General features: G+C 47.0%; 1 protein-coding gene across 1 annotated transcript in view; it reads right to left on the bottom strand.

Annotated features, from left to right (window-relative positions):
• Positions 1-24,027, bottom strand: part of DNAH17 (dynein axonemal heavy chain 17) — a 1,486,981-nt gene that overhangs the window by 312,895 nt on the left and 1,150,059 nt on the right. The window contains exon 54 of the mRNA XM_029599137.1: positions 5,787-6,053. Coding sequence (XP_029454997.1) covers positions 5,787-6,053 — 267 coding nt within the window. The remainder of the gene's footprint in view (positions 1-5,786; positions 6,054-24,027) is intronic.

Consider the following 24,027-nt stretch of genomic DNA (forward strand, 5'->3'; position numbering starts at 1 on the left):
GAAAGAGGACTGTGTTGATGTCGATGTCGATGGAATTAATTGAATTTGGAAGAGATGTTCCATCTTCTCCAGATGGGCCTGTCTGCCTTTTGCCGTCATTTCTGCACATTGTGGACATATAGATACATTATGTTTCTCGCCCAAACAGAGAACACACTCGACATGCGGGTCGGTGATAGACATGGTGTGAGGACAATTTGGGCATTTTTTAAAACCCGTTGTCATTTTGAAGGCTGGACAGCTGTTGATGGCCTTCTGACTAGAAAAAAGTGTGAGACGGTATTGACTGGAGAAAAATGAGTACTCGATGATCGGTGGAGAAAGGGAGAACCCTATGAAGGAGATGAATTTTTAAAATTTTTAAACTTTTTTCCCTGAGGAAAATTTGTGAAACAATCACACAGGGCTCCTTCATCGCAAGGCTAACTGCAGTGTGGAAAAATGAAGACTGAACGGAGACCCCTGTGGCTCGAGGGATCATGGCATGCTGGGCATGCTCAGTGGGCTCAGTATGCCAGTCAAAAGTTTCTAGAAACTTTGACAGAAAGTTTTCCGTGATAGGGCTCTGACCAGTGACGTCACCCATATGTCCTGGGATAATAAGTTTTGCTTCCCATGCCAAAAAGGTGATAAGGAAAAGGGTGCAATTATTAGAAAAGAAAATAGGTCAGCTGGCATGAGGGCATAAGCGTATGGGTTCATTTCGGATCTATAGAGCACTAGAGAAATGCTGTGCTGATTTGAAAGATTTGCAAAGCAAATAGCATGGAAATAAAAAAGGAACAATGCTAGCCCAATTTTTGAGGCATAGAGCTCAAAAGGCTTTGATAACAAGTATTAGAAAGAAAGATGGGACTTTCACTCACTCCCCAAGGGAAATTAATGAAAGGTTTAAATCCTTTTTTGCTCAGTGGTACATAGCGGATGACTTTGCAGGGGAAGAGGAAATTGGGAGGTTTCCTAGTGGGGTACAACTGCTCAAAATGATAGACAAGTAGCAATGCTGAGGCTGCCCAGTGGGAAAATCCCTGGCCCAGATGGATTTCCCACAGAGTTTTATAAAGGCTTTGTGGATGAAGTGGTTGGACCGTTGAAATAAGTTTTTGACTACCTTCAGTACTTTCCAGAGCGGACTGATACTCTTATGGATACGATAATTGCAGTGATTCTTAAAACAGGAAGGGATGGATTGGAGGCTGAAGCTTACTGACCCATCTCTGTACTAAATGTAGATGCTAAGGTTCTTGCCAAGGAGCTGCAGATGAGATTGGAGAGCTGTATAGAAGATATGGTGAGGACAGACCAGCCAGGGTTCATTAAAGGGCACTCTGATATAAATTATACCAGATACCTTTTTGATGTCATCTCGATGGCACAAAAAGAGAAAATTCCAGGCCTTGTGAATAGCCTTGATGTAGAAAAAGCATTTGACAGGCTGGGGTGGTCTTACGTTTTTGCAGTGCTTGGGAAGTTTGGACTCCTGGATCAGTAGGTGAGAGTATTGTATACGAAACCCAGGGCTTGGGTACTCATTAATTTATTTATTTATTTATTTATTTATTTCTTTTGTATACCGACATTCGATCGAGATATCACATCGGTTTCCAGATAACAGATTGAATAGAGCCGGAACTGCCCTATTTTACATTGTAACAAGATAACAGTTGATTAAACAATAAATATAAGAAACATTGTAACATATGAATAAAATTAAAATTAAATATAAAATGTGGGTATATGGAAGTGGCATATAGCCTATATACAATATGTACAATATGACTTGGTTACGGGTAGGGTTATTTGTCAGAATTCTTCTCTATCCAGAAGGGTACATGGCAGGGGTGTCTGCTGTTGCCGCTACTTTTTGACCTTGCTGTTGAGCTATTAGCAAGTCAAATATGTGTGGACCTCTTTTTGCAGGGGATTTGGGCGGGGGGTGGGGAGCGAAGAAACATATCATTTCTTTATATGCGATGTTCTTCTGTTCCTGTCCAATCCCAAAAGGACTGGACCCTGCTTGCTATAGATATTATGAAATTTTGGGAGGGTAGTGGGTTATCATGTTAATTACCATAAATCAGAAATATTTCCCATTGGCACTTCTGCCCCGAGAGAAGTTCCTGCATGTCTGGATTCCTTTAAGAAGACGCCTCGTTCAGTCAGCAATTTATATAAACTAAATTACGCGCCAGTGCTCACCAAGATTGAGTGAAGGGGCATTATTTATCTTGGGCAGGGAGGGTGAAGATCATAAAAATGAATGTACTACCGAGATTATTTTATTTGTTCCAACATGTGCCTTGTTTCTTGTTTGATAGTTTCTTTTGTATGGTAAATGAGGTACTCTCAAGGTTTCTTTGGGAGGGAAAACTTCCAAGGGTGAAGATGCGAACTTTGTTGCGACAAAAAGAGAGGGGGCGTGGTCTTCCCAAACCTGCGGGCTTATTTCTGAGCTGCCAGGTTGTTGAATTTATGTACATGGTTGCACAATCATAGAACTATTCCCTGGTACTTCTTGGAGGTTGAACTGGCAGGGGAGACAGATCTTATATCGGTTATCTTACGAACCCCAATATCCATGGGGGGGGGGGGGGGGGGAGAAGGGCGAGTCAGAGAAATCCCTTTATTGCTTGCACAATACAGGTGTGAGCATCTATTTGTAGGGTTGTAGGTCTATGATTTGAGAGGGAGTGGTCTGACTGCCCTTTCTACCTTGCGGGGTAACCATGTGCTCTCAGTTCATACTTTTAGAGCGGAGGCTAAGCAATGGTGGGAGGCAGATCTGAGTTAACTAGGACATTTGTATGAAGATAGGCAATTAAAATCTTTTGTCAACCTCCAGGATGAGTTTGAGATATCGGAGCAGACAAGATCATATTATGATAAGTTGGTAAGGGAGTTGGATAGGCGCAGAATTGAGGGGTGGGTTTGGGAAGATCCTAATCCAATTGAATAACCTCTGCTGCCAGGCCCATTGTAAACCAAAGCTAGCTCAGAGTTATACAAGGCTTTTACCAGGATTGCTTTGGAGAAAGAGCCCTTATTGGCAGTACAGAGTCAGTTGGAAATAGATCTACAACGCCACTTTGAGGCAACGGAATGGAAAAAGATCTGACGCAATGCGCATAGGTCTTCGATGTGCGCTCACAGGGTAGAACTTATGGTCAAGCTAGTTTTATATATAGTTAACCACTTTATTTTCATAAATTCTGTACAACTTCATCTCCTCTCTGTTGGAGAGGATATGAGCAAATGGGATCATACATGCATATGTGGTGGGAGTGCCCAATGGTACAGTCCTTCTTGGGGAGAGTTCAACGTTTGATTGGACAAATGGTGGACATGCTATTCACTTTAATTCCTGAGTTTGGTATGTTAGGATGGTGGGACGATAAAGGAATTGGAAAATTCAAAAAAAGTTATTGGCAGTTAGATTTGTATTAGAGACTAAATGGAAGTTGATTCCTACCATGGCACATTGGCAGGCACAGGTGCACAATATTGCGTTAATTGAAAAGCTAACATACATGTTGAAAGATCAGATGGAGATGTATGACAAAATTTGGGGGGTGTATTGGAAACTGTATGATGCTTGACAGGGTATTTTATTGCAAGAGCATGTGTACTTGCATATGTGTTGGATCCGGTCCAGTTCTTCACGGAGACCTGGAGCAAGTAGCTCTGGCTCCGGAAGGGAAGAAGGAGGCAGAGGCATAGCCGAAGGGACCACCGTTAAAGGTGGAGTCGCGGCTCCCGATACCCGTCCGGGTGAGGGTTGCCTTGGTGACCCGGTCGCAGAAAGGGTTGGTGCCTTTTCTGGACGGGGTTTCTTCGATGGCGACTTGGACGATGGCGAGGTCGATAATTTCGCTCCCTCAATGGTCCGAGACTTCCGATGTCAGTGGCAATGTTTTTCTCTACGATCCCCTCGATCCTGAGGGGGAGTAGAGGTAGTTGAAGGCCGAGAAGTTGTCGATGCCGGACGGTCACCGGCCGGTGGTCGATACTGGCGCGCAGTTGACGGTGTCGGTTCTGACGTCGATGCAATTGATGGCGTCAGGGTTTGAGCACGGAAGAGAAGTTCCATCTTCTCCATTCTGGCCTTGCGACCTTTTGGTGTCATTAGGGCACATTTGGTGCAGGTCAGGACATCATGTTCACATCCGAGACACATTACACAGACCTTATGAGGGTCTGTTATGGACATGGTGCGATTGCAGTCCGGGCACCAAAGGAACCCCGATGCCATGGCCATGAAAAAATTCGAGCTGCGGTACAGTCAACAACCAGTAGGCCACGAGGGCCAAACTCGACGGGAATCGACTGAAAACGGGTAAAAACTTAATGGAGTACCGCGGAGCCAAAAATTCGAAGGAGGGACCCCTGTGGGGTATGAAATTTTTTAGTATTTCCGTGAGGAAAATTCCTGTCAGGAATCTCTGTGGAGCTCCTTAACTGCATGGCAACTGCTGCGCAGAAAAAAGAAGACTGAAGGGGGACCCCTGCTGGCTGCAGGGTTAGTGCCATGCTGGGCATGCCCAGTAGGGGCCAGTCAAAGTTCTAGAAACTTTGCCAAAAGTGTTCCATGATTGGGCTCCATCCTGTGATGTCACCCATATGTGAGGACTACCATCCTGCTTGTCCTGTGAGAAAACAAAAAACTTAACGTTCAGCCCAAAGTGGTTTACAATAAGCAGGATAATGCAACAGTCAGATACATTATAATAACAAAAACTAGGGATGTGAATCGTTTTTTGACGATTTAAAAAAATCGTCCGATATTTTTTAAATCGTCAAAAATCGTTAGAGTGCACGATACAATAGAAATTTTCCCGGCCATCCAGTGCTCCTACCATGTGACAGGGGCCGGCCAATGGCACGGATACCCTGTGACATGGTAAGGGCAAAGGGCCATTGGCGCCATCTTTATGAGTGGCAGCCGACAGCCCGAGAACGGGAGATCGCTCCCGGGACCACCACTGGACCACCAGGTAATTTTAAAATGTTTTGGGGGGATCGGGAGGGTGGGGGAAGCTAAGGGGTCATTTTTAAAGGGTCGGGTGGGTTTTATTTTTATCGGGCCATCGGCGCCATTTTTGAGTGGCAGCCAAAATGGCGCTGATGGCCCAAGAGCGGGAGATTGGTCCCTGCGCCCCCACTGGACCACCAGGTACTCATAAAAAGTTTTGGGGGGGGTTCGGGAGGGTGGGGGAAGGTAAGGGGTCAATTTTAAAGGGTCGGGCCTCACTAAAAAAAAATTAACGATGTGAATCGGAACCGATTCCGATTCACATCTCCACCGATCAGATTTTTTTCATCCTCCAGCCGAACCCGATCGTTAAGACGATCGGGCACACGATTCACATCCCTAACAAAAACATGGCAAAGAATGACATACTATAGAGTTACCCAGTGTATAAAAGTTTTATTCTTATTGAATGAGTGAGGAGAAGATTCTCTCACTCATAAGTGGTAAAGTCACAAGTTAGTTATGGGAATGCCCATCTTCAAGTGTTGTGAAAATATGATACATCCTAGTTTTAGAGGATAACTATTTTGCATTCTATTTATGCCATTTAATTCTTTAAAAAATTGCTATAGGATGTTTTAATGACTATGATGTAGAGTGGAAAGATGAGATACAGTAGAGAACCACAGATGAAATATACTGGAGAGCCTGCATTTGAACTATATCAGTTATATATGAGACAATATATTGGTCAAAGAGCTTCAAAGGAAATAGAATTGAGGGAATCACATTCAGTCCAATGAGAAGCAAACCTTACCTTTAATTCTTTCCGAACTTTATCTATAAAGTACTTCCAGCATACTTCTCTGCTATCTGGTAGCCCCAGATACTTCACTTGAGGTCTCATGGCACCAATAATACTCTCTATTTCATCATCCTGGAATAGCCCTGGGATCTCTCCTGATGCTAAGAGATCATTGATTAATACCAGAAATTGTTCTTCAGCCACCTGGGAATCTGTCATTAGAAACACTGTCCCAATGTTCTTCACTGCTGTTTTAATGTACTGGGCTGAAAGATCCACCTAATTCAAAAAGAGTCATTAAGTACTTAAACAACATATTGCTCTGTCATATAAATACATTTTCCTATTTATTAAGGTAAATCTTCTGCTCTTGCCAGTTTTCTGATGATATCCTTATGTCAAGGAATAGGAAGACAAAAAGTGGAATAGTAAGAATTAAAGGGGAGGACAGATTTAGTGAAGAAGAAAACAGATATCTTAAATACATATTTTTGCTCAGTAATCACACTGAAAGGAGAAGATGACAGACCAAAGGCAATAGATAAGGACATAAGGAACTGTTGAAAGTGAAGCTGCTTACCTGTAACAGATGTTCTCTGTGTACAGCAGGACAAATCAGGCACACATGTTCTCTCTCTCAGAGCTCAGAAAAAAGTATTTTTGGGCATGCATGAATGTTCCTGCGCTCTAGCCCCATACAAGTCTCCTCAGTCTTTTCATTAGCTAAGCTTCAACCTTATTGGGAGATATGGAGAATGGAGATATGAAGGAATTTTGTGTCGCTGATTTGTCATGTTGCCCATAGAGAACACCTGTTACAGGTAAACAACTTTGCTTTATCTGTCAACAAGCAGGACACAAACAGCCACACAAGTGGGGACTCCCGAGCTAAAGGATGCACGATAAATTTTTGCCTTGCTTAAGTTACCTACAACCCAAGAAAAGAGAAGCAGGTGAGAGAGTTGAAGTATTAATTGAAGAGGTTTTTGAGGACTGCTTGATCAAAATCACCCATAATAATAATTTTTAATTTATATTCTTCCTTCCATGACACTTCAAAGTGGACTACATTAGATATCTCCCCATCCCCAGAAAGTTATAATCTAAGGTCCTATTTGTTATACTCCCATTTTGAGTCTATGAGAAAAATGCTTAGTAGATAAGGCTCTAACGGGCCGATACAGTAAAGTCCACGGGAGAGCGGGAGAACGCCCACTCTACCAGTGCACGCACAGGCCACTCTCCTGTGCGCGCGATTCAGTATTCAAATTAGGCCTGGCGGTAAAAAGAGGTAAAAAGAGGCGCTAGGGACACTAGCACATCCCTAGAGCCTCTTTTTGGATAGGAGCGGCAGCTGTCAGTGGGTTTGACAGCTGACGCTCAATTTTGCTGGTGTCGGTTCTCAACCCCGCTGACAGCCACGGGTTCGGAAACTGGACGCCGGCAAAATTGAGCGTCTGGTTTTCAACCCATGAGCCGCGGGCCGACTTCAAATTTATTTTTTTTTTAAACCTTTTGTGACTTTCGGGACCTCCAACTTAATATCGCCATGATATTAAGTCAGAGGGTGCACAGAAAAGCAGTCTTTACTGCTTTTCTGTGCACTTTCCCGGTGCCTGGAGAAATTAGCGCCTACCTTTGGGTAGGCGCTAATTTCTGAAAGTAAAATGTGCAGCTTGGCTGCACATTTTCCATTCTGAATCGCGCGGGAATATCTAATAGGGCCATCAACATGCATTTGCATGTTGCAGGCGCTATTAGGTTTGGGGGGGTTGGACGCATGTTTTTGACCCCTTACTGAATAAGGGGTAATGCTAGCGCATTGAAAATGCGCGTCCAATCGCGGGTTAACAGTGTGCTCCGCCAGAGCGCACTGTACTGTATCGGCCTGTAAGTTTGTATCTGAGGCAAAGGAGAGTGAAGTGATGTGCCCAAAGTTACAAGGAGTGTCAGCTGGATTTGAGTTCTGACTCAGCCTGCTGCTCTAACCAGAACACTACTCCTCTATCGGTGCAAGACTGCTGTTTCAATCAATATTGTTTTGTAAAGATGTGAATAGAGGACCAAGTTGACACTTTGCAAATATCCTTTATACTGTAGAAATGGAATAATGAAAAGCCAATATGGCTGCTGTTTCTCTAATTTGTTGAACCTTCACCTTTTTAGATGGGTTCCTTCAAGCATTTTTATAGCAAAATGAGATGCAATCAGACAGCCAGGAAGAAAGAGTCTGCTTTTCTACTGGACGGCCCTGACTGTTTGGATCAAAAGAGATGAACAGATTTAAGTGGGGAAAACAATGGAGAGGTTTTATTTCCTTCTAACAGAGGAAAAGGAAAGATTTAGGACTCCTCATATGGATGCACTGATATGTGCAGTCACAAGAAAAACAACATTTACAGTGGAGAGAGGTATGGACCTCAAGAATTTTCAGTACAGGAGAAACAAATCCTTGCTTGAAGAATATGTGAGTCCAGAGAAATTATACATGCTCAAGAAAGTATTTGAGGCTGCAAGATTGGCCTTACAGGTAGTAGTTTGTAGAGGTATTGTGGTGGTTTAAAGCTATCCCAATGCCTACAGGAGGGGGCAACTCAGTCAGAGCCAGGGGCTGCATTTCTGGCTGATGCCTCTTATGACCTGTTTAGTACCTAGGTGTGCTTTATGATCACTGTGATCAGGAGTGATCTTGAACTGGTTGAGGAACTGGATAGCAGACTCAGCCTCTAAGACAAAGTTGAAAAAACTTTCTATAAAGGGAAACTTCTCATTGGAGAGGGAACTGGAGGCGCTAGTTAAACATTTGAGGGAGTAAGTCTCTTAGACTTCCTGAGGATAAGTCTAAGGGAGCTTCTCTGGGGTTTCAACCTTGGACTATGTTTCAGGACGTTAGACATTATCAGCCAGGGAGAAATACCTTGGCCTACTGAGGTCATCCCTTTGGCAGATTTCAGCCCTTTTATGGTAGAAAAAGAATAGTATAGGTGGGAACTTAGAGGGTACTGGGAAGCATAGAAACCCAGGTTCCAGAGTTTCAGATTGGAGGCTGGATTTCTATTTTTTATTGGTGATAGGTCCAAATAACAATGGGCCAGTGTGTTCTAGATGTGGTAAGAGATGGTTAGGCTTTGAAGTTTCAGACAATTTTATGGTTTCTCCCTGTCTTTCTGCGGTAAATGGGGAAGCGGTGCATGTAGCACTGGACTGTTTTCGTCTCATAAGAGCTGTTGTACTTGTGTTGGGGTTGCAGAAGGATATTCCATTTATTTCTTAGTTACCAAAAAAGATGACACTTTTCAGTCTATTTTGGATCTAAAGCAAGAGAACAAGGCATTGAAGGATATTGTAATTGTAATTTATTACTTAATATTAGGGATGTGAATCGTGTGATCGATCGTCTTAACGATCGATTTTGGCTGGGGGGGGGAAATCTGATCGTCATGGTTTTTTTGGTTAAAAAATCGTTTTATCGGGGGAGGGGGGAGGATGGGAAAAACGGCACACCAAAACAACCCTAAAACCCACCCCGACCCTTTAAAACAAATCCCCCACCCTCCTGAACCCCCCCAAAATGTTTTAAATTACCTGGGGTCCCTTGGGGGGGTCCCGGCGCGATCTCCCGCTCTCGGGCCACGGCTGCGTTAATAGAAATGGCACCGGTGGCCCTTTGCCCTTACCATGTGACAGGGCAAAGGTAGCGCCGGCGCCATTTTGGTTCCTGGCACCCGACGTCACGAGTGCAGGAGATCGCTCCCGGACCCCCGCTGGACCCCCAGGGACTTTTGGCCAGCTTGGGGGGGCCTCCTGACCCCCACAAGACTTGCCAAAAGTCCAGCTGGGGTCCGGGAGCGATCTCCTGCACGCGGGCCATATTGCCAATATTCAAATTGGTGCCGGCGCTACCTTTGCCCTCACTATATCATACGGGCCGACGTTACATCGGGAAGATGGACCAATGGAGGAATGCCGCCGGCATCTATCAAGGGAAGTAATTTTAATCTTCAGTCCTTGCTCTCCAGCCTTGCCTCTGCAACAGGTCTCCTGAAACTGCTGGCTGCGCTATTTGCTCCTCGTCCTGGTTCCTGTTCCTTCCGTTCTTGCCCCGCTCCTCTCCTTCTGGCCTCAACCCTTGGATTGTTACTGGATTCTACTGTTTCCTGCCTCCCTTGATCCTCGGACTGTATACTGGATTCTGTTGCTAGTTGCCTGCCGTTACCCTTGGATTGTTACTGGATTCTGCTGTCCGCTGCCTGTCTCGACTTCGGATTGTTCCCAGCATTTGCCTGATTGCTACCTGCCTTGATCCTTGGATTGTGTACTGGATTCCGCTGCTGGCCGCCTTCCTCAACCCTGGACTTTATCTGGATCTGTCTGCCTGCTGCTGACCGTTATCCGGACTGGTACTGAGATCTACCTCCCCGACGACGAGAGCCTGGGAAGTCTCCTCTCAGGTAGGCCTTATTTGTCTCAGCTCAGGGGTCCACTGTCGCAATAGCTTGCAGAGGCCATGGACCCGGCAGATTTCTCTGGTCTCCAGGCCATTCCAGGACTTGCACAAAAGATCCAACAGCAGCAGCAATTCTTGGAGGCTCTTGCCGGATCAGTGGAATGACTCAATGCCCACCTGGACGCCTCTACTGCCTCTACTGCTTCTCCGTTGATCTCCCCAGTGGCCACCAGAATCCATCTCCCAATACCTCCCAGATATGCAGGGGATCCTAAGTTGTGCTGAGGATTCTTGAATCAATGCTTTATGCACTTTTCCTTGCAGCCTTCGCAGTTCTCCAGCAATTCTATTAAGACAACCTTCATCCTCTCCCTTCTTGACGGGAAGGCCCTAGCCTGGGCATTACCACTCTGGAAGAGAGGCGACACCCTGCTTCAAAACCTGGAGCAGTTCGTTAAGGCCTTTAAGTTAATCTTCGATGAACCCGGCCGACACAACACCGTGGGGTTGGACCTACTGCATCTACGCCAGGGCTCAAAGACCCTGGCTAAATACGCTATAGAGTTCTGGACTATGGCTTCGGAGTTGAACTGGAGGGAGGATAGTCTTCGAAGCATTTTCTTGGAAGGACTATCCTCATGAATCAAGGATGAGCTGGCCGCCAGAGAACTCCCCGAATCCCTCGATGCTCTCATTGATCTGGCTGGGAGGATCGATAGATGACTCCAACAGAGAAATCAAGAGTTATGGGTCTCACGAAGGTCGGTACAACTGGTTCCCTTCTTCTCACGCCCTCCCATCCTGTTACCTGTTGCCTCGGTTGGATCAACAAACCAGGAAGAACTGATGCAGCTTGGTGAGAGCCATCTTTTTTTCGGAGGAGTGACTTTGACGATGCTCTCTGGGCCTATGTTATTATTGTGCCAGACAAGGGCATCTTCGAGCTCAATGCCCATTAAGGCTGGGAAACTCCAGAGCCTAGGAATTGGTGGGGCGTTGACCCTGGGCTGCGCTCTTCCTTCTCTCCAGCTTAGTCTACCCATTACCCTCATGACTGACGCAGGTGAGTTTTCCACCCTCGCCTTAGTGGGAGCTGGGGGGAACTTTATTATGAAGGCCATGGTAGACCACCTCAAACTTCCCACCATCCATAGAGAAACCCCGCTCTACATTTCGTCCATCTATGGAGAGCCCTTACCAGGGCAGATCGCCATCACGACCGAACCCTTGACCCTCCGGATCAGCCTTCTCCATCAAGAAAAAATAGCCTTTCATGTCCTGGAGAGGGCAGTTTACCCCATGGTAGTGGGGCTTCCCTGGCTACAGATCCACTCTCCCAGTTTTGAGTGGGGAACCCTTTAACTATCCCGATGGAGTCCTCATTGCTTGTCTTCCTGCATACTCCCAGTGAGGCCTCTGTCACCGCTTCAATTAGCCACAGCTTCCTTGGGAATACCTCCTCAATACACTGCTTATGTGGATGTGTTTTCCAAACAGGCAGCCGACATCATACCAGAGCACCGTCCCTTTGATTGTGCCACCAATCTGATTCCAGGAACCACACCACCCGTGAAAGGGTCTATTCTCTCTCCCTGCCAAAGACCAAAGCCATGGCTCCATATATCAAAGAAAACCTTGACAAGAGATTCATCTGGCCTTCTACTTCCCCTGTGGACGCAGGGTTCTTCTTCGTAATAAAAAAAGACGGGACACTGCACCCCTGCATCGATTACAGGGGTCTCAATGCTATAACCAGAAAAGACAGGTACCCTCTTCCATTTATACCGGAGCTACTTGATCGACTTCAAGGGGCCAAAGGTTTTACCAAATTGAATCTGCGGGGAGCATATAATTTGGTTCGCATCAAGATGGGAGATGAGTGGAAGACCCCGTTTAATATGCTTGATGGACATTATGAATATCTGGTCATGCCCTTCGGCCTGTGTAATGCTCCAGCAGTGTGCCAAGGTATGATGAACGAAATCTTCAGAGATCTCGTGTACACCAGTGTGGTGGTTTATATGGATGACATCTTCGTCTTTTTCAAAGATATATCTTCACATCATCGAGATATTACCCAAGTACTTCAAAGGTTCCGAGCCCCCCAAACTCTATGCTAAATTGGAAAAATGCCTCTTTGAAAGAGAAAATTTACCCTTCCTATGATATATAATCTCCAGCCATGGATTTCGCATGGACCCAGAAAAGGTGAAATGTATCCTAAACTGGCCTCAACCTTCCGGCCTTCGCCCAATTCAAAGATTTCTGGGATTCACCAATTTTTATCGCCATTTTATCCCCAACTACTTGCAGAAGGTGGCCCCTCTCACTGTGCTCACCCAGAAGGGGGCCAATACCAAGAACTGACTGCCTGAGGCAGTCACGGCCTTTTCAAACCTGAAACAAGCCTTCCTTGAAGAATCCTGTCTTTGTCACCCAGATCCCATGTGCTCCTTCGTCGTCAAGGTTGATGCTTCCTTGGAGGGAGTAGGAACTGTATTGAATCAGATAAGGGGAGCCTCTGACCCTGTTCGTTTTTCTCAAAATAATTCTCTCTGGCGGAACGAAACTACAGGATCGGGGATAAAGAACTGTTAGCCATAAAAATGGCCTTCAAGGAATGGCGGCATTGGTTAAAGAGGGCAGAACATTGGATTATGGTGTATACGGATCATAAAAAGCTAGAACATCTTTGGAACACACAACGATTAAACGCTTGTCAGGCTCGGTGGTCATTATTTTTCGCTTACTTCGACTTTGAGGTAAAATATAGACCAATTCACAAGAACGCCCAGGCGGATGCTCTCTCCAGGTCATTTGAAGTGGAGGAAACTCTGGAACCCCTCAGCCATGTATTCAATCCTGCCCGAATCCTACCGGCTACTTCCATACTCCGTCAGAAGTTTCTCGAGTGGGGACATGATTCCCATATAGCAGGTCATCCACCCCGAGCATGAACTTTAAACTTAATCCAACATTTTTACTGGTTGCCCCACGTGAAGGAGGTTGTCTGAAATTACGTGATCTCTTGTCCCATTTGCTCTCAAAGCAAACCTCTGGTAGGTCGCTCTTATGGCCTGCTACAACCCTTACCAGCACCCCAAGAGCCATGGACTCATCTCTCTACAGATTTCATGGTCAACCTTCCTCCCTCAGAGGGCTGCCGAATCATCTGGGTGGTCATTGATCGCTTTTCCAAGATGGATCATTTCATGGCCCTTCCTGGACTCCCTACCACCCCGGAACTGACGAGATCGTTTACCACACATATCTTCTGGTTACATGGACTACCACGGCATATTCTTTTGGTCAGAGGAACTGAATTCAATGCAATATATTGGCGATCGCTTTGCAAAAAATACATCACCTTTACCACAGCCTACCACCCCCAGGCCAATGGCAAGACAGAATACACAAATCAGATATTGAAGACGTTCTTATGGATGTTTGTCAACGAATGACAGGACAATTGCCTTGGGTGGAATTCTCTCATAATCTCCACTTCAATACCGCTACTGGGACCTCCCCTTTCCAAGTAGTCTATGGACGACAGCCGAGCCGCCCGCTACCCCTACCACTATCAGTAGCCTCTTCTGCAGCCCAGCTAACAGCTCAGGAACTGCAGAACCTATGGGCCGCACGAAGTCTCTGATACAAAAGGCTGGCCTCAGGGCTAAGAAGAGCATGGAAAAGCATAGTCGACCAGGCCCACAATTCAAGTGCAGAGATAGGATCTGGTTGAGTACCAGATACATCCATCTCAGGGTGCCTTCCATGAATTTGGCTTCGCATTATATTGGGCCATTTCCCATCGTCTGACAGATAGGACTGGTCACTTACCAGCTACGCTTGCCTGCTACCTTACAGATGCCCAATGTTTTCCACGTCTCCCTTCTAAAACCTTTGGTGCTATCCTGGCCCACCAGAAAGGCTCCAGACTCCTCAAGGGTCTCTTCAGCCTAGGATCAAATCTTCCAAGTCAAGGATGTTCTAGATGTCGGTCGACGGAATCGAAGGTGGGAATACCTGATATCTTGAGAAGGTTACAGGCTGGAGGATAACACTTGGGAATCAGCCTCAAACATTCTGCATAAAAAACTGCTTAAGCAGTTCCATGCCCGTTACCCCAAGAAACGCAATCCTCCAGGGAGGGGGCGTAAGATAGGGGGTACTGTTCTGTTCGCCGGCCGCAGCAACGTGCAGCCGGTCTCTCTTACCTGTCGGGACCCTGGTGCCGAGCTGTCCTCTCTTGCGGCAGTGGGAAGGCATTGCCGTGATTCCCCAAGCCCGTTGGCAACGCCACCAGTCCTCCGAGGCCAGCTGCAACCTAGGCGCACGCGCCCCACGTTGGAACTTAAAGGAACTGCGGCGGGAAAAGTTCCCGCGATTCCTCCTTGACGTCATCCAGCAGGGACTATTTAAACTCAATCCCTGCTCTCCAGCCTTGCCTCTGCAACAGGTCTCCTGAAACTGCTGGCTGCACTATTTGCTTCTCACCCTGGTTCCTGTTCCTCTCCGTTCCTGCACCGCTCCCCTCCTTCTGGATTGTCTCCTGGCCTCGACCTGGGATTGTAACTGGGTTCTGCTGTTTGCTGCCTGTCTCAGCCTCTGACTGTTTCCTGGATTTGCTTGATTGTTGCCTGCCTCGATCCTTGGATTGTGTACTGGATTCCGCTGTTGGCCGCCTGCCTCGACCCTGGACTTTATCTGGATCTGTCTGCCTGCTGCTGATCATTACCAGACTGGTACTGAGATCCGCCTCCCTGACGATGAGAACCTGAGAGGTCTCCTCTCAGGTAGGCCTTACTCATCTCAGCTCAGGGGTCCACTGTTGCAATAATTATCCACTATGATGCCTAGATCTCTTTCCTGGGTGGTAGCTCCTAATATGGAACCTAACATTGTGTAACTATAGCATGGATTATTTTTCCCTATATGTATCACCTTACACTTATCCAGATTAAATTTCATCTGCCATGTGGATGCCAAATTTTCCAGTCTCACTGTTGCGCACACAGGCTTTGGCTAGATGTTGCATGGGAGGCCATGAGCAGCTGTTGCACGGGAACAAGAGATGTGTGCTTTGGACCACAGCGAACCAGGAGAGGAGCTCCAAGGAAACACCGAGGCATGTGAGACGGAACCTCATCTGGGAAGAACTGGAAATCCAAGCCCCTGCCAACCTGCACAGCCTTGGTGAGGCCAACCATGCAAGATTGGTCTCGGAGTGGTCCTTCGACCACTCGAAGCCCTTTCGGACCTGCCGCTGGTTAACGGCAAAGGCGGCAGGCCAGACAGGAGACAAGGGCAGATGAGGACTCTGGAACATGAAGGCTCAGACGAGGAACTTGGAACGTGGAGACACAGATGAGGAACTTGGAAGAACACTGAGTGCTAGGAAGACTCAGACAAGGATTCAAGATCAAGTACTAGGTTGAGGCTGCGACGCAGCATGCCCTACACAGCCCACCCACAGGGCTGGTCACTGACCACGCTGGAAGCGGGGCAGACTCCAGGAGAAATAGTGGAACTTGAGACTGGAATATATTGAAGATTCAGAAGAAGCCTGCACTGGGGCACGCTCTACACAGCCTCCATGGCTGGTCACGGACCACACTGGAGCGGAGCAGGTTCAGGTCGTGGACAAAGCAGGCACAAGGGAATCCGAGGGCCGGAACGAGATTCAGGAACAAGACCAAGATGGGATTTGGCTTCAAGCAGGGAATTTAAAAACACAGGACCAAGATGGGACTTGGCTTCAGGCACGGATGACCCTCCAGAGGCTTGTGCTGCAGACAAGAAGAAGGCCTTGTACCGCGACAGTGGCACACCAGGAAAGGTGGACGCAGGAACCTGGGAACTGGTTGCAGAAGCGAATACATCAGGATCAGGACCAAGACATCAGGAACATCAGGAGTGGATCACAGAACATCAGGAACATAGACGGAGAATATCCAGAAGAGACCAGAAACATACAACGATGAGGGATCCCACGAAGTACAAGGCAATGCCAGCAGGAGCGAAGACGAGAAATCCTAGGGAGGACTAACCCCTTGTGAAGGCACCGAAGGAATGACTGCAGGGCCCTTAAATAGGGCTGAAGATGAGAAAACGCCCAGGAAGGAGTTTAGGTGGGGCCCAGGGCATATCTGCCGTGGGCGGAGGCGCGGCCCGCACCTAAGAAGCAGGAACAGGAAACAGTGCAGGACCATGGCCAGCGGCCATGCTGCAGGAGCAGGAACCAAGCCTCTGTGCAGGCCCTAATGAAGGAGGCAGTCTCCTGGCCGCGAAGAGGAGCTGGAGGCGGCACCAGCCACTGAAGAGGAGGCCTTCAGGCCTGCCGGAAGACAGCGTTGGTGGCAGTCCAAGCTGCAAAGAGGCGCACCAAAGTCCGCGGCTCCTGCCTCGGTGAAGAGGAGACAGTCGGCGGCTCCATGCCACAGGAAGACTTTAGCGGCAGCTTCTAGGCCGCAAGGCCTGGTTGGCATCGTCCTGCTGTGGGAGAGGCAGCAGTGACTGAGCAGGAAGCTGGCTGAAGAGAGAGGTGAGAGACCTCCCGCGGCTCCGGCCGTGGGAGGGATCATAACACTCACAAGGTTCTCCTGCAATTTATCACAATCCGCTTGTGATTTAACTACTCTGAATAATTTTGTATCATCTGCAAATTTGATTACCTCACTCGTCGTATTCCTTTCTAGATCATTTATAAGCATATTGAAAAGCACGGGTCCCAGTACAGATTCCTAAGGCACTCCATTGCCCACCCCTCTCAACTGAGAAAATTGTCCATTTAATCCTACTCTCTGTTTCCTGTCTTTGAACCAATTTGTAATCCACAAAAGGACATCACCACCTATCCCATGACTTTTTACTTTTCCTAGAAGCCTCTCATGAGGAACTTTGTCAAATGTCTTCTGAAAATCCAAATACACTACATCTACCGGTTCACATTTATCTACATGTTTATTAACCCCTTCAAAAAAGTGAAGCAGTGTTTTAATTAGTCTATCAAAGGCTGATAAATACTCTAGTGATTCAGCCAGTTATTACAATTAACAGTTTAATTGTCCTCACCTGAACCTTACCTTGACTTTTTCGCTTTTTCAGAATTCAATTGCTCACTAACCAGACACACACATACCCATCATTCACACTGAAAGTAAGTGCCTTCTTCTCTCTGTGTTTCTTTCCCTTTTAAATAAGTTAGAGTAATCTCTGGAAGAGGTTTGAAAACCCTTCTGCTCTCTGTCCATCAATATTCTCTCTCATTACAGTGTTCACTGTCCCCATCCTTGAGAGAACCCTACACCACCTATGACATCACCTTAAATAGTTCTCCAGAATCCTTTAGGGAAAGTTTTAATATATGTTTAGCATAGAAATATCCCCCTTTTTTATATTAAGTTATCAGGACAGACTTTTAGAAATTTTTGAGCCTGATTAAGGACCTAAATGGGATCTGAATTACTCAATCAATAGGGAATGCAAATGTGTAATTTCACCAGCTTCTTTGCAGCAATCCCTCAGCACATACTCACCAAATGCTGGGGGATAGCTCATTTACATACACACTGGCAGGAATTTTCTACAATGCTTCCTACGCTCAAAATAAAATTATTTAGGGTTTCTTTCAGCTTCTTACTTGTGATCCCTGAGAGTTTGGACATACAGTATCCCTGATTTAAGTACCATTTCTGGCTACTTCACACAGACTCTGCAAAACCCATTATTAAGGTCCTTAAAACCCAACAAAATCCTCTCAATAGGCAGGATGGTGTCACTGAAACTCCCCTTACTTAACTACTACCACCAATTAAGTCAAGATGCTGTGACCCCCCTGAGTTCCACCCACTGTGAGAACACATCAGATTTAAATCATTGGAATGCTGCTTTGTGGTGTGCTGCAGCGGCATGCTGAAGGAGCGCACAGAGAAGCTTGTCCATTTGTGACCCCCTTCGTGAGACTTTTGGGATTTCTGGGGGTGGGGATTATTGTTTCTTTATTTTGATTTGTGTGGGAGAATTGAACACTGAGGTAGTGGAAGGGAGAGGGAGGTATGGGGGTGGGGTGGTGATTTTGAGGAGACATGAGTGGGGAAGAATTTTTTTTTTTGGGAGGTGAAAACTGATTCTATACAGGGCTTAAGGAGTTCTAAGGAGGTGAAAGCAGTTTTATTGAATGCTAGATCACTGTGCAATAAAACTGCTCAGGTATGGGATTTAATAACTGCTACTGCCAGGATGTAGTTTTTGTGACAGAAACGTGGTTTAATGATGCGAATGCACTCCTCCCTGATCTCTGCCCTAAGGGCTATGAGAATTTTTTTCAGAGTTGTAAGTGGTAGGAGGAAGAATAGCAGTTATAATTAAAAAAGATTTATTGTTATCATCAATTGAAATTAGAGAACTGTGGGGTTGTGTTTGCTGTTAGCAGTGGGAAAAAGGAGATCAATAGGCTTATTATTGATTTATGCTCCTCCCAATCCTATTTTAGAACAGGTGGGACAGTCAGTTGAATATATAGAAGAGGTAGTGTTGCGATTTGAAAGTTTAATAGTTTTAGGTGATCTGAATATGCATGTGGATGATGAAGCCTGTGAGAAAGCTGTGATGTTATTGGATAGTTTAAATGCTTGGGATCTGTCACAATTGGTTTCCTTCAGTACCCTTGGGGGGGGACGGGACCATATGTTGGATGTTATTTTTGGAGCCAAGAAAATTTTAATGGAGGGACCTTTGTAGATATTGGGTGGGGAGGAGGTCGCTTGGACAGACCATAAAGTTATTTATTTTACATTCCATATATTCACAGAGGGGGATGGAAGAGTTGATAACAATGTTAGGAAGAGATTGTATCTTTACTAAGATCAATCTAGAGGGTTTGAGCTGTCATAATTTTGCATGTCATTGGAGACAGAAGGTTGATGGATTACGTGATCGGTTAGTTAATGAAGGGGGATCGGTTGGGCCTGCTACTCTGAAGGGAGAGCAGGTGTTTAGAGGGAAGGGATTGGGTTACTTGAGGAAGTGGGGAAACTCAAATTGACTGAAATTTTAAGGGTCTGTAAACCCACCACATGTTATATGGACCATGTCCTTTTTTGGTTCGGAATATACCAGCTGAGTTACTAACTAGGATGGTTGTAAATGAATCCCGGAATAGGGGTATTTACCCAGAGCTGTTGAAAAAGATTATACTTCATTCCCTCCTGAAAAAGATAGGGGCTGATAAGGAGGCGATGGGTAATTACTGACTGGTAGCAAAAGGCCCTTTTTAGCAAAAGTTTTAGAAAAGGTGGTAGTGGTTCAGTTGATTAGACATCTGAAGGAACAGTATGTGCTGGATAAGTGTCAAAAGAAAATTGGTTCTTACCTGATAATTTTCGTTCCTGTAGTACCACGGATCAGTCCAGACCATGGGTTATGCCTCCCTTCCAGCAGGTAGAGACAGAGAAAAACTTGAAAGGCACCCATATGTGAGGACTAGCATCCTGCTTGTCCTGGGATAATTGGCTTTCAAACCCTCAGGAACCAGTTGACCTTTGCAAATGTATGCGGACGCAATGGCTTCTTTCAACCAGCATGCAGTCGTTGTCTTGGAAGCTCTTTGACCTTTCCTGGGACCACTCCAAAGGATAAACAAATGATCCGAAAGTCTGAAAGGATTTGTGACCTCCAAATACCATAACAGATTTCGGTGAACGTCTAAGACGCGAAGTTCACTTGCATGCGGAGCATCGTCCGACAAATCAGGGAAAGCCAGAAGCTCCACTGACGGATTTAAATGAAAAAAAGAAACCACTTTTGGCAAAAAATATGGAACTGATCGAAGCAAAATCCCAGAATCAGAAATTCTCAAAAAAGGTTCTCTACAAGAAAGAGCCTGAAACTCCATTACTCTGCGAGCTGAGCAAAAAAGCCACCAAAAACACCGTTTTCAATGTAAGGTTTCCCTCTTAATAGGTTCAAAAGGCTGAGCACACAATACGCAAAGTACCAGATTTAGACTCCACGACGGACATACCGGACGTACAGGTGGCTTCAAATGCTGGACTCCTCTGAGGAAACACACCACATCTGGATGTGACGCCACCGAGCTGCCAACCAGATTGCCTAGGGCTGCTACCTGTACCCGGAGGGAGTTAAAAGACAAGCCCTTGGCTAAACCATTTTGCAAAAAAGCTTAACATCTGAGCAATTGTAGCATGTCTGGGAAAAATCTCTCGCTCACGACACCACGATTCAAAAACTCTCCACACCCTAAGATACGAGAGAGAGGTAGATGTTTTTCTGGCCTGCAGCAGAGTAGTGATAACTGCCTCAGAGTACCCTTTATTCCTCAATCTCCTCCTTTCAAAAGCCAGGCCGCTAGACAAATGTGATCGGCCTGGTCGAAATATATAGGATCTTGACGAAGAAGACATGGAAGATGTCAGAGTCGTAGGGGCCTGTCCACAGCCAGATTGATCAAATCCGCAAACCACGGACGCCGGGGCCATTCGGGAGCTACCAGGATTACGATTCCCGGGTGGACCTCTATCCTTCGAAGAACCTTGCCTACCAGAGGCCAAGGAGGAAACACGTAAAGAAGAACCGACAATAGCCAGGGAAGTACCAGTGCATCGACCCCTTCTGTGCCGTGATCCCTTCTGTGACTGAAGAAACGAGGAGCCTTGACATTGTCTCGCGTTGCCATCAGGTCCATGTGGAGAGTCCCCCACCGGCGAGAAATGAGATTCATTGCTCAGTCCAAGAGTTTCCACTCTCCGGGATCGATGCGCCTGCAACTTAGAAAGTCTGTTTGTATGTTGTCCTTCCCAGCGATGTGAGATGCCGCTAGCATCATCAGATTTTCCTCTGCCAAAGCCATGAGTAGCTCCACCTCATCGGCTATGGCCTGACTTCTGGTGCCTCCTTGAAGGTTGATGTAAGCCACCGTTGTCGCATTGTCGGATAATATGCGAACCGGCTGATGGCACAACTGGGGGAGAAAGTGTTGCAGGGCCAAGTGAACCACCCTGGTCTCCAGGCAATTGATCAACCATCCAGACTCCTCCGGGGACCAGCTGCCCTGTACTGACAGATGCTGGCAAACACCTCCCAAGCCAGAGAGACTGGCATCTGTGGTCACCACTACCCAGTTCAGGATTTCCAAGTCCACTCCTTGGGACAGGTTGCATGGGCAAAGCCACCAGCCAAGATCGGACCTAGCATGATCGGTTAGTGGTAGAAGAAATTGGAAATCTTCCGACTTGGGATCCCATTGGGAAAGTAACGCTCGTTATAACGGTCTCAGATGCCAAGCGTAGCCAAGTGCACGGATGTGCCTGTGGCTCTGCGGGTCGCAAAGTTAAAAGGCACTTTGGCTTCAGGAGGAGCAGTCACCCCAGAAGTTCCAGGCAGTGCGGCTACAGATGTGGGGGCCTTTCCTTCCCCCCCCCCCCCCGCCTGCGGGTGGGGGATTGGATGAAGAGACATCCATCCGAGGACCTGAAAATAGTCCCAGGCCTTGGGCAATGGGAGGTCCAACAAGCGACGAACTTGCCCCATTAATTTGTGCATTCGGTCCGTCAGGAGGAAAACCTTCCCGACCGTAGTGTTGAACCGAGCTTCCAGAAATTCCAACATCTGAGAAGGGACAAGGTTGCTCTTAGCCTGATTGACTACCCAGCCGAGGGATTCCAAGAGAGCAGTCACCTTAGGGATCGCTTCTATACAACAATCTCTTGACTTCACCTTGATGAGCCAATCGTCCAGGTAGGGATGAATGAGAAGCCTTGTTTCCATAGTGACGCTGCCACAACCACCATGACCTTGGTGAACATACAGGGGGCGGTCGCAAGACCAAATAGCAAGGCGAAAAATTGATAATGCATTCCCAGGACCATAAAGCTGAGAAACTTCTGGTGATCCTCACGTATGGGAATGTGTAAATATGCCTCCGTCAGATCCAGAGAGGCCAGGAATTCCCCCTTACATACTGCCGCGATGACAGATTTGCGATTTACAAAAGTGTGGCACCTTGAGGGACTTGTTTACTTTCTTGAGATCCAAAATCGGTTGAAAGGAACCTTCCTTCTTTGGGACCACAAAGTAAATGGAGTACCTCCCTGTCCTCCAGTGTTCTGGAAGAATCGACTTCACTGCCCCGAGAGACAGTAGATGTTCGAGAGTCTGATGAATGATCTGCTGCTAGACCTGAGGACTGCATGGGGAAATTAGGTAGAAATCTAGGAGAGGTCGATCAAATTCCAAAGCGTAGCCTCATTCTATTATGCTTAGTACCTACTGATCGGAAATAATCCTGACCCATGCCTCGTAAAACAGGGAGAGGTGACCCCCAACCCGAGGGATCGAGGGATGGGCCGGCTGCATCTCATTGCGGAGTCTTGGAGACGATAAAGGAGGAGGAACCACCCTCAAAAGGATGAGGTCCATGACTGGTTTCTGAGTAACGGCTGTCGCTGCCTGGCCGCAAGCGGCCTGCTCTGCCAGAACCTACGTTGTCCTCAAAAACGAGAGCGGGAAGATGGAAAACCTCTGGGTGGTTTTGGCCTGTCCTCTGGTAACTTGTGAACTTTGTTCTCCCCCATGGACTTTATCAACTGCTCCAAATCATCACCGAATAAGAAACCACCTTTAAAGGGAATAGCCCCAAGCTGAGCCTTGGAGGAGACATCCGCTGACCAGTTATGGAGCCATAAAAGCTGCTTTGCTGACACTACTGACGACATGGTGCGAGAAGAAGTGTGGAGCAAGTCGTACAGTGCATCCGCTCCATTGGCTACTGCCACTTTCAATCATTCTGCCTGCTCTGATTCTCCCAGAGGAAGATCTCTAGTCGTCAGCAATTGCTGGACCCAGTGCAGGCTCGCTCGCAGCATATAACTGCTACATACCACCGCCCAGATACCCAGGGCAGATACTTCAAAGATGCACTTAAGCAGGACTTCCAGCTTGCGGTCCCGAATATCCTTGAGAGCCGCTGACCCTGCAACTGGAATAGTGGTCCGCTTGACAACAGCCGAAACTGAAGCATCTACCTTAGGGGACCACAGGAGCTCCAGAGATTCATCTAGTAATGGATAAATCTTTTCCATGGCCCTTCCAACCTGTAAACCAGCATCCAGAGCTAGGGGTGTGCATTCGTTTGCAACATATTGGCAATCCGCAACATATAGGGCCATATTCGTTGTATTCGTGGGGAAGCGAAACGTTTTGCATTTCCCACGAATGCAATGAATCTTCACCGATTTATTTGGCCATTTAAAGGAGTGAATTTAAACAAAACCCCCGCCCTCCTGACCCTCCCAAGACTTACCAAAACTCCTTGGTGGTCCAGCGGGGGTCCAGGAGCCATCTACTGCACTCACGCCGTCGGCTGCCGGTATTCAAAATGGTGCCGATAGCCCCTGTGACATAGTAAGGGCAAAGGCTATCAGCGCCATTTTGATTACTGGCAGCCGATGGCCCGTGTGCAGGAGATCGCTCCCGGACCCCCGCTGGACTACCAGGGACTTTTGGCAAGTCTTGGGGGACCCTCCTGACCTCCACAAGACTTGCCAATATCCCTGATAGTCCAGCGGGGATCCAGGAGCCATCTCCTGCACTTGGGCCGTCGGCTGCCGGTATTCAAAATGGCACCGATAGCCTTTGCCCTTACTATGTCACAGGGGCTACCGGTGCCATCTCTTGCACTCAGGCCGTTGGCTGCCAGTATTCAAAATGGCGCCGATAGCCTTTGCCCTTACTATGTCACAGGGGCTGCTGATAGCTTTTGCCCTTACTATGTCACACGGGCCGACC

Source organism: Rhinatrema bivittatum, chromosome 4 (assembly GCF_901001135.1).
Source record: "Rhinatrema bivittatum chromosome 4, aRhiBiv1.1, whole genome shotgun sequence".
NCBI lineage: Eukaryota > Metazoa > Chordata > Amphibia > Gymnophiona > Rhinatrematidae > Rhinatrema > Rhinatrema bivittatum.